General features: G+C 51.6%; 1 protein-coding gene across 1 annotated transcript; it reads right to left on the minus strand.

Moving 5' to 3' along the window:
• Positions 1-1604: 1604 nt before the first annotated feature.
• On the minus strand, positions 1605-7269 carry TOR3A (torsin family 3 member A; the record flags this gene model as incomplete). Its single annotated transcript, XM_080623738.1, has 6 exons — positions 1605-1855; positions 2378-2502; positions 4675-4850; positions 5479-5744; positions 6506-6619; positions 6987-7269. The coding sequence occupies 6 exons, from the start codon at positions 7267-7269 to the stop codon at positions 1605-1607; spliced, it is 1215 nt and encodes a 404-aa protein (XP_080479864.1).
• Positions 7270-10726: the final 3457 nt, after the last annotated feature.

Raw genomic sequence — 10726 nt, forward strand, 5'->3', positions numbered from 1 at the left:
AACTTAAAAAAATAACCCTAGGTGATCCTGGGTTATACAACCTTCTAAGCAACTAACTCCAGCTAACAACTTCCTCAACTTTCTGCCCACGTTATAAAGCACAACCTGAGTGGTGTGCTTATGTGGGGTCGTGTCCTCCCTTCCCCACCTGCCTCTGCCTCTGATGTTTCCAGGCTGAAGCTTTAGGTTTGACACTTGTGATTAAGAGATTGACCGTAAATCAGGTCTCGGAAATGCCCGATAACAGTGAATGCTGGCACAAGCCCTAAGGTCCAGTCCAGAGACAACAGGTAAGTTTAAACTAACTTTGCATCAGCTGAGCAGCTGGCTCATCTTCCTGCCTTGGACTATGAAGCCTCGTTAGGTAACAGAGCTAGCACGCCCAGAGGGACACACGAACTCAAAGTCTGCAGGACTAGTAAGTGTGTCTGGTCAATCTTTTCCCAGAGGTCGTGCTGCTCATCACTGGCACTGCAGTGAGGTTCAAAGCTTAAAATAGACCAAAGGTCTGCACGTGGAGTGTCCAGGACGCTAAGCCCTGTCCTTGGCGTGTGCCGTTTCACCTCATCACCCAGCACAGCTCTGTTGGAAGGGAGTTTGGACCTAGAGGTCGCAGTGATTCTCATAAGACTGTTGAAATTTTTTGGTCCTGCTGCAACATACTTATCACCTGGCAAGTACCCAGACAGCAAACAGGCCCTTAGTGCAGTAATGCTGATATCAGCCAAAAACCCACAGATGCAACATACTGAAAGACCCCAAGCTTACTGCATCCCTCAAAACCCAAATTCAGCTGCAGCCCGTTCCTTCAGCCACCATCCTCATCGACCGCCCTTTGCCCTTGAAAAGGGAATTAGTCTCCCCTTTTTCATTTTGCAGTGAGGCAAAAAGGCTCTTCACCAAATTGCTTAGAAAGATAATTTCAGCAGAAGATCACCTCATCCCTGTGGCTGCTTCCATACAACAGAAGACTCCAGTGAGAGGGGGACACTCCAAAGGGAGAGGCTATGGATTTGACATCTCCAGAGGAGATTATGGTCATTTTCTCAAGGGAAGGGCCTCCCTGAACAAACCACAATCCTGGCACACACGTCCCTGAGCATCAGAAACCTTTCGAGTGCAGGACAAGCAACAGAGAAAAATACTCAAGCAAAACAGTTCTGTGCAGTCTTGTAAAGCGACAGAGAAAACTGGGGACAGGGTGAGGACATGGCTTCTGCTGCACTGTCCCAACAGGACCAGTCTTTCCAAGATCTGCCTTCATCACATAGTAACAAACCAAGGACTTGGACATCCCCACTCCCATAAAGCACAGCATCTGTCAACACAACCACATCACCACTTCAGGCTACAGCCTGCTAAAAGAAGGGACTTAAACACTGGACAGACTTGAGGTGCAGCCAAGTGCAGGCTGTCCTGGTGCCCCAGGAGTAAGGCCGGGCAGGGGGCACCTCCTTCCCTGCAAACAGCCCTCCGAGTAACGGGGTTAAGCGCGTGTCCCTGTGCGAGGGCATGGCTGGGTAACCTGCCTGCCTGACCTTGTGCAAGAGAGCAGCTCTAGAGTGCAGAACCACCTTCACCACTGGTGTAGTCCCACCTGGGGTTCAAGGAAGGAAGTAATTGATGCGCTGGGATACAGATTTGCAGCCCTGTGCAGAGAAAAGCTTCTCCTCTTTGGGCACAAACACCATCATCCTGGCCACCTCATCAAGGGCTGCCTCTGTGTATGGAAGTCCCCTGGCCAGGAAAGCGTCCTGCGCGCAGAGCTTCACGTGGTGGTACTCCAGGGGCAGGAATGGCACGAAGAAATCAATGAGGTCCTCTTTGAGGAGGTGGCTGTGGGCATAACCATTCTCTGTGGCAAAACAAGACAAACAAACTTCAGAAGCTTCACCTGGGAACTGTCATCTCACTGCAACAGGCTTGTCTCTTGGCAGGGACCTGTCTTGGCTCATCCATATGTTTTGGGAGAGGGACACCCACTTGTAAAGAGCTGTTCAGCACTTAGTCTGAACAGAGAAAGACATTATAGCTTTCCCATCTCAGGCCAAAAGAAGCCTGAATCCCTAGAGAAACCTTGATACTCCTGTACAGTGTTAGGCTGCCGTTCACAATACAACCATTTTCAGGGCTGAAGTAGGTAAGAAGGACTCACAGCTCCTTCCTCATGTGCCTCATGAGTGGGACTCTGGTCATGTGGATGAGGGAAGGGGCTCATGCCGCAAATAATCCTGAGGTGGGGTGCTGGAAATAAAGCACGCACACTTGGGCAGCACAAGGTGGATGGGACTGTGTAAGCAAGGCCCGAAGCCAGTGCAGAGGGGCAGGTTTGCAGGCAGCCTACCCACAGCATCCCACAGGCGAGCCCAACTCTTACCTGCAGGCTCCTGCAGCTCCAGCCGCAGCCGCTGCTCCAGGAGCTCCATGGAGATCTCCTCCCGTGCCCGGCCAGCTCGCCAGAAGTCCAGGGCCACCTCATTGATGGTGTTGCCACCGAGATTGCTGTGGGCACAGGAGGGAAGTCATTCAATCATGTCCCCTCCAAGATGAACTACTGAGAGCTGCCAACAGCCTCACCTGCAGACAGGCCTCAGCAGTTCTCTTAGCAGTGAAGGATTTGCAGTGTAGGATCAGCATCTGAAATACTAGCACATGGAGGAGCCAAGTTTCTTCCCAAACTGCCCCTTTCTATAGGCATCTGTACAGCTATCTTCCATCTTGCCAGCTCACAGCCTGTGGCAGATGCTTTCTCTCTCAGGGTGTGACCAGGAGCCAGTAGAATCCTCTATCTCTGTCAGTCCTGTGTCCTGGCTGGGATGCCATCGACCTCACAGATAACACTTGGCTGCACACCAAACCCTCAACAAGCCACCACTGAAAGCCCAAGTTAGAAGGCAGAGCACGTGGCGGGAGCCTCACTAGAAGGGAAAGTCCAGGGCAGGGATTCAAGTGGCAACCCAGGACTTGGCAAAGCACCCCCTGCGTGAAGGCCAAAGCAGTTCCCATGTGAGAACTACTTTGGACACACACTGTGGTGGCAGCTCCATGGTGGGGAGTGGAGGTCCTGACAGCCACTGAGGTTCCCAGAGCAGCCCCTCACCCTGGAAAGCAGATCAAGGGCAGGCAGCCCCCCGAGTGCTGGTGAGAGGTTTGCAACAGCTCAGGCAACAGCCCCAGCACCCCACCGCCAGTAAGCAGGCAATACTGGAACCAGCTGACTGCAGAACTGGTACAGGTGAGAGGCAGACAGGCACTGGGACAGACCTTGCACCAATCTTGTCTCTCATGTCAGAGGCTCTGGACCCATTCCTCAAATGGAGGGGAGGCAACATTAAAAATCCACCACTGTTTCCCACCCCACTGCTGCCTTGTTAGGGGAGGAAAACAGCTTATACTGATCCTGCTCCCACATCCCATGAGAGAAGCACAGCCTCTTTTGCCTGAGGACAGGCAGCCAATCCCCCTTTATCCCCCAAACCTGGCCAAAGCTGCAGGACCAGGCCAATGTCCAAAGGAGCCCTGGGGCAGAGCCAGCCCTCCTACAAGAGGTCTGTGTCACACTGCCACCGGGTGTGACGAAACCTTCCCAGGATTACACACTGCTGCAGTGCAAGGCACCCTGCTCCACTCCGCCTGGTTGCACGAGGGGGCTGAGGTCACCCCCCCGACCTGCATGGCTTGCCAGGTAGGACACAAGGTCAGCTGAGCACAGCCAGCACCACATCCACCCTGCCCTGAGCAACAAGGAAGAAATTGCCCCCTCCACCATGGCTCCTGCCAGGAGGCCCACACAAGTAGGACTGAAATACTGTCAGTTCTACAAGCACTGGGCACATATACAGGTCCTCCATGGGCAGAGAAACTTCCTGGGAACCACCAAACCTGGAGATTAGAACATTTGCTTGGAGAGTGGGAGATGGAAAGCAAATGCTCTGTCCACCTCTAGCCTGTGGGAATGCCTCTTTCCAAGGCCAAGGTAAAGGCTGTAACTCCTCAATTGAAGGGGGCCCAAGATACTTGTCTCTTCTGGCATTTCCCACTGCCTACTTCAGGCACATGCCTTCCTCACATCCCAGTTTTGAGATGTCCCACTTCTCCCTTGTGAAGCATCCCACCTAGGCTTGGGTCAGGGACAGCACTGGGGTGTGCGCATGCCAAAGTCCTTTCTCCCTCTGGATGGGTAAGGGACCAACTAAACCACAGGATGAACTGATGCCAGATCAGTCCTCACAGCACAGCAGACCAGTGGCACCTCAGCCTGCAACCACAGCCACGCAGTGGGAACTCCCCACCTCCTGCTCCCAACTAACAGTGCCACATTGCACAAGAACTTCCCATCGAGATCTGCTGTGCTCCCTGGAGTATGTGATCTCCCTGCTGAGCTGTGCAGGGTGACACCGTGCTAGCTCTGACTCTCACTGGTTCCTCGTCTCAAAGCGTAGACACAGGATAAGGTGTCTCAGCTAAGCCAGACCGTAGCTCCTCCTGCAAATGCCCCTGAAAATACTCAGGGAGGATGCCCAGCATCGGTAAGCAAAATTGACCATGGAGGCAACTGCCTTTTTCTAGACATTTTTCCCCTCTCCTGCAGCCTGAGCCCCTCATATCACACACCTCAGGGGATGAACTCCATCACTTTGATCCTTCCCATCCCTTTGGGGGCCCAGAAATCACCTGAGGAACAGGAAGATGGATCTCCTGTAATCCACCTTGCCCTTGTTGTCGTAGTGAGCCATGAAGGGCTTGATGGCATCCAGGAGGCTGGAATGAAGTTTCTCTGCCTCATCGAAGATGAACAGGGGCTGCTTGCAGCGCTGCACAGTCTCACTGATCTGATTCTTCAGCTGAGCCTGCAGAGCAGCAGGGAGGAGCATGAGAAGCCCAGCAGCTGTCAGTGCCACCGGAGCACCGTGCAGGGGCTAAGCCGCAATGTCATGGGTTAACCCCAGCTGACAGCCACTTGCTTATTCCCTCCCATCCAGTCAGACAGGGAAAAGAATAGTAAGAGAAAAAGTGAGTCAAGATAAAGATAGTTTAGTAAGTGAAGGAAAGAGGAAGAAGAAAGAAAGAAAGAAAAGCAAGTGATGCAAAGGCATCCACTCACACCTACCACAAACAGACTGATGCCCAGCCAGTTTCCGAGCACTGACTTCCTACCCCAAAACCTCCTCTGTTCAGTTTTTATTGCTGAGCACCACAGCAAATAGCATGGAACATCCCTTTGGTCAGTTGGGGTCAGCCGTCTGGCATGACCCCTCCCAACTCCTTGTGCACTCCCAGCCAACTGACTGTGGGGGCCAGATTGGGAGGAGAAGGCTTTGAGGCTGTGCAAGCACTGCTCACTGGTGTGTTATCAACATAACTCATAAATCCGAAACACAGCTCCATTATGGGCTGCTGTGAAGAAAATGAACTCCATCCCAGACAGACCCAGTACACTGGGCCATCCCACAGCAGCACAGTGTTGTTGGTTCTCACCTTGTATGAATCCACATACATGTGATGGGGGAAGTGGAAGAGCGAGATGAACAGCCTGACACACTCGCTCTTCAGCCCATCCCGGTACAGGTGACTGGCCACCATCCGAGCCACAAAGTTCTTGCCTGTGCCAGACCAACCATGGAAGGAGAGGACCAGAGCCTTCTCTGGCTGTGGGGTCTGCAGGAACCCTTGCACTGCCTGGATGACCACTTCTTTGGCCAAGTGTTGCCCATGGAGCTGCCCATTGAGGTCTGCTGCTAGCCCTGAAGGAGAGAGAGCAAAAGCTCAGCCTGAAATTGCAAGCCCAGCTGCTGCTGCAGGTAGCAGTAAGAGAAGAAAATGTGGAAGGGCATAAGGCCCGCCCAGCCCTGCTGGTGGGGCTGCCTGAGAGGAGGCTGAAGTGGTGTTATACCCCCAGGGTCAATGAGACAGGCTGCCTGTACCCTGCCTGCATCAGCCACTGACCACGGAAAGATGCAGATACTCCACTGACTCCTTTTTCCCTTTGGGAAGCAGAGGAGGTGTTTGACAATTGCAGGGAGCACTTGAATCCAAAGACCCTCATTCGCTCCCAGCAGAGGTTATGGATACCAGAAGTCTAAGGACCAGCAAAATACAATGACACCAGTGCAGGCTTTACATGCAGGTCTCTGTGTACCTTCCTGACCTGGGGTTGGATGTCGGGCCAGTTTGGATCCCACTGTGCATGCCTGAGAGGTATCAGATGAAGGCAGGGCTCATGGCAAACTGGAGCAGATAATGCTGTACAGTAAGGAACAAACTCTCTTGCAGTCTCAGAACTACAAATGAATAATGGGAACCAGGATTTAGCTGCTCAACCCCTCACCCTCCCACCCGCTCAGCCCCTGCTCAGAAATGCCCTTTGCTCACCTCACAGCCCCTGACAAAATACACTTTTTTTTTTTTTTCCCCAAGAAAACCCACAAACAATCAACAAGAGACAAGGGAGAGGCAGCAGGGACAAGCACTGCTTGGGCGCTCCCAAATCCAGCACAGCACCTACCTGTCATATTGTTGACTACCCTGCAGTCTCCTGTCTGGCAGCACTCGCTGAAGCTGCAGTACCAGGCAGAGAGGATCTCCAGGTAATCCTGTCCCACCAGAGGCAGACCCCAGCCTGGAAAGGGCAGCAGTCTGAACAGAGGCGTTCCAGCAAGTGTCTTTTCTGGGTTTGGTGTGGATGTTCAGCTGAGCCCGGTTAATGGCAGCCCTCCTCCCGCGTGCAGGGACTTAAGACACTGCCCACCAGCAGCCCAGCTGTGCGGAGGGGAATAAGCGGGCAGCAGCTGGCTCGGGTGGGCACAGTGAGACACAGCAGGGGAAAGCAGGACGTGTTTGTGGCAACCTAGGGCGTGCTGAGGGAGGTGACAGGGTAGTGAGTGACCCTTGGGAAAGGCAGCGTCCACAGGAGCTGGGGGAAGCAAGGTGTTGGACCTTGTTTTTCTGGGGTATGGAAGAGGGAGAGAAAGGAGGAAGGTGCTTACCTGGGCTGGGACTGGACGCTTCCTCCTCCTCTTCACAGCCCTCCTGCCACACTTTGCATGTCAGGTACCGCCAATACTGCTTGGAGAGAGCACCCACAGCTCCCAAATGCTTCTTGACGTATTCGTACCTTGTCCCGCTCCACGGTTCCCCCTCTGCCATGGGGTCCTGCTCCTCTTCCCAGGGCCACTGCGTCGTCCCTCGGCTACCCAGGCCCCTGGAGCCCCCCAGCAGCAGCAGGCAGCAGGCCAGCCTCAGGAGAGCCGGGAGCCTGCCCTGGCCCATGGCGGTGGGTCGGGTGCCCCCGGCAGGCTGCGAACAGCCCTGTCCCGTCTCTGCTGGGTGTCTGCAGGCTCCCTGCCTCCCTTAAACCGCCTGAGCCGTGATCTCACTTCCTGGCCGCCTGCAATTGGAGTCGCGGGAGGAAAGCCGTGGGGTGGTGTCACCGCCACGCACACGTGGCCTCACGACTGTCCCATGAGTGGAGGCTCCACCGGCTTGGCACGGGTCCTGCCTGCGCTACACTGCAAAACTCAGCCGTGCTCCTGAAAGAAGGCGCCAGGCACCCCTCGGGTCTGTATTCCCGTCTGCTTCCCGCGTCCTGCAAATCCCTGCTGGGAGGGCAGGCGAGAGGCTTCTCTTCCAGCTGGGCTGGAGAGGTGCCTAAGGAAGCTCCTGACACCACTGCCAGCCTACACAGAACTGCACCACCGCAGCCCTCCCTCTGGCCTCCGCACCGCGGCACCAGCAACAAATGCCTGGGGAAGGCAAATAATCTGGGTTTTTTCAGGTCAGGGTCTCAGCTGAAGTTTTGCTGCCACAAATGCAAAAGGCATCAGCAGTTGTTGTTCATCAGCGTCCTTTCCAAAGGACACACAAATTACAGCCATAGTCAAGGGAGCAGGAGGCAGTGGATGAGCCACACCAGCAGCAGAGGGAGCTGCACCATTGTGTCTGGGGTTTGTTTGCTGCCTTCTGTGCTGAGTTCAGTTTAGTGATTAGATCAAAGCTCCAAGACAAATGGTTTTGTTGCTGGCTCTGGGGCAGGCTTGCTGTGTGACACTGGATGCACGTCCTTCCTCATCAACCGCAAGAAATGCTGCTGTTTACTTCTACATCAGTGCATCTTCATCTACCAGTATATCTAAATACTCAGACAAAGTATGGTAGCCTCGACTCACACAGCCAGGAAAAAGGTATAATTCAGATCAGGACAGAACCACCATGAAATCGTGTATGAGAACTGAGGTACAACTCATTACCACCACTAAGCTAACCATCACCAACCAGTTTCTCCAGAAAGCTGTAAACCCCCTCCTGGAGAGTGAAGCAGCAATTACAGTCATTAGGGCTAGCTGCCTGTGCTTTGGCAGGAGATTCTAGGATCCCAGGCAAAGCCTGGCTTTTGGAAACAGGTATGCACACAAACTCGGCTAGGGGTAGGGGGTTTAAAGTGGATAAGCTCCACACAACTTGGATCTTACCTTAAGCTGTACGCATCACTGGCATACTGTAAGAGACTAACACCTGTACAAGTTACTGAGCATCAGGACAAGTCCACCCACAACTTACCCTATTCTGAGACGAGGCCAAGATGCTTTGGACATGAGAAAGAATTTCAAGGGTCAGAAAAATAAAAATAAGAAGGATACCAAGTGCAACTGATCCAGCCTGACGATTCTCTTGTTAAGGTGGATGGGGAGTGAGTGGGATCCGGCACCACCAAGTCATGGAGTGGAGCATATCACCATCTACAGGTGTCTATAAATATTACACATCGACATTAAAGATACCGGTATTAACACTATTGCTCTCTCCAGCTTCAAAAATAGTGAATCTAAAACCTTAGCAGCAGTTGCAATAACTTAAACATAACTAAAAACATACACATTAAAAAAATCAATTAAAAATCAAACTCACTATAGCCATAACAAATTAAACTATCAGCCTTTACGAAAACTAGCTAAAGCACCTGAACTGAAGCATTTCCTCAGGGAGGAAATCATCCCCATAGATTGGAAAGGAAGCTGCAGGAGACTGGAAGAGATCCTAGTGCACTACACTGAAGAGAACTTGCCTATACCTGACTTGGGAAGGATGGGGATAGGAGGCACAGAAGGTACTGCCCTAAGAGAGCTTGTTGGGATTCTCAATCTCCCCCCACCCCCCACCCCCCCCCACCCCCCCCATATTTTTTCTTCCTGTGCTGGAACATTCACTAGAGTATTCGCTAACCTTCAGCTAACAGTCTTGCAGGAAGAGGTACTGCAGGGGTCTGCATGGCCCCAGAGATGATCGCAGAATCATAGAATGGCTTGGGTTAGAAGGGACCTTAATGATACCTGGATGCAGAGCTTTTCACTTCGTGGCTGGTTATTCCAAAGGAGTCCTGGTGAGCAGAAATCACATTAAAAATCCATGATCTTAGGTCAAGTCAGGCCCTACAGCGCAGGGATGCTCTCAAAACAGAGAAAAAACAGTACCATAAAAATGTGACTATGCCTGCCTTATTTAGCACCTCTAATGCAACTCAGGACAAGCAAATACTCAGAAGGAACCCCGCAATCCAGGATTTTATACTACAGGCTGTATCAGCTGGATGGGGAAATGCCATGCTTCCATCCTTTTAGGGTTTTTCAACTTTCCATACAGCAATTCCTTCTGCACATCCATAGATGAACTCTGAAAGAAGGCAGGATGAGGAGAAAAGTCTCTCTGCAGAGCGCAGTATTACACAGCTATGAATTAGATCACTAAAAAATAAGATCTGGAATAAAGGGTATAAGGGGAATCCCTTCCCCTCCTACCTTTAGTTCTCCCCTTGAAGATCCGTCCCCAGTCTCTTAAAAATATTGAGACTCCACAAGATACAAACAGAGTGCCAGTCCCACACCTGGGGTGTATTAACTAAGATCTTATTTTAATTTCTAATATTTAGAAACAGTAACAATTTGGAGGGAAAGAATTTGAAAGAAATTCAGGGAAAGGGCTGATTTTCAAGCCCCTTTGATTCTCCCATTGGCTCAAAGTTGTTTCTGTTCATTCTTCTGTAAAATTATTTTCATTACGTAATCAGAAACATATTAAAATCTTTCAGTTACATGAATTCTCACCCTGTTACTAAGGCCAACCACTCCAAAATTACATAGCAGTAGTACAACAAAGTACTTGTAAGAACAGCTCTCCAAACTAGCTATTTCAGCCTTTCAGAACTCAAGTTTTGAAAGTTGTTGAACTGCTAATACACAAGCAAGAATCCTGTCTTGCTCCTGAGCAGATTGGCACCTCAGAAAGAGAGATGGAGGATATGAAAAATTATTGTCACCACGCAATGCTAGGAGACAAAAAAAACAACCCCAGAACATCCACCCCCCAAAGTCCCCAAAATAAAACCTCCAAACAATTCTTAGCAAACTCAGCAATGCTGAAGTTTAAAGTTTCAGCTAAGAAAGCCTAGTTTAAAAAACAGCAGGTGCCTTTGGTTGTTTCACAACATGACACTGATGCTACAGGCCAGGTCAAAGACTGTCCCTGCCTTTCCAGGAGTGGGACAGTGCTCTGGTGGCTTTGGGGTCTCGTGTCCCCAAGAGCTGTACGGGGACTGGCAGCAGCTCACGCAGCCCTCAGAAGTACACAGCAGTTCTCGGTGGCTTCTTTGCCTTCCGGATGTCTGACATTCAGAACTGTATCACCTCTCACCTCTGAAGAACTCACTGCATGGGGTTATTACGAAAACAAGCTC

The sequence above is a fragment of the Psittacula echo genome, assembly GCF_963264785.1.
Source record: "Psittacula echo genome assembly, chromosome: 7".
Lineage (NCBI taxonomy): Eukaryota > Metazoa > Chordata > Aves > Psittaciformes > Psittacidae > Psittacula > Psittacula echo.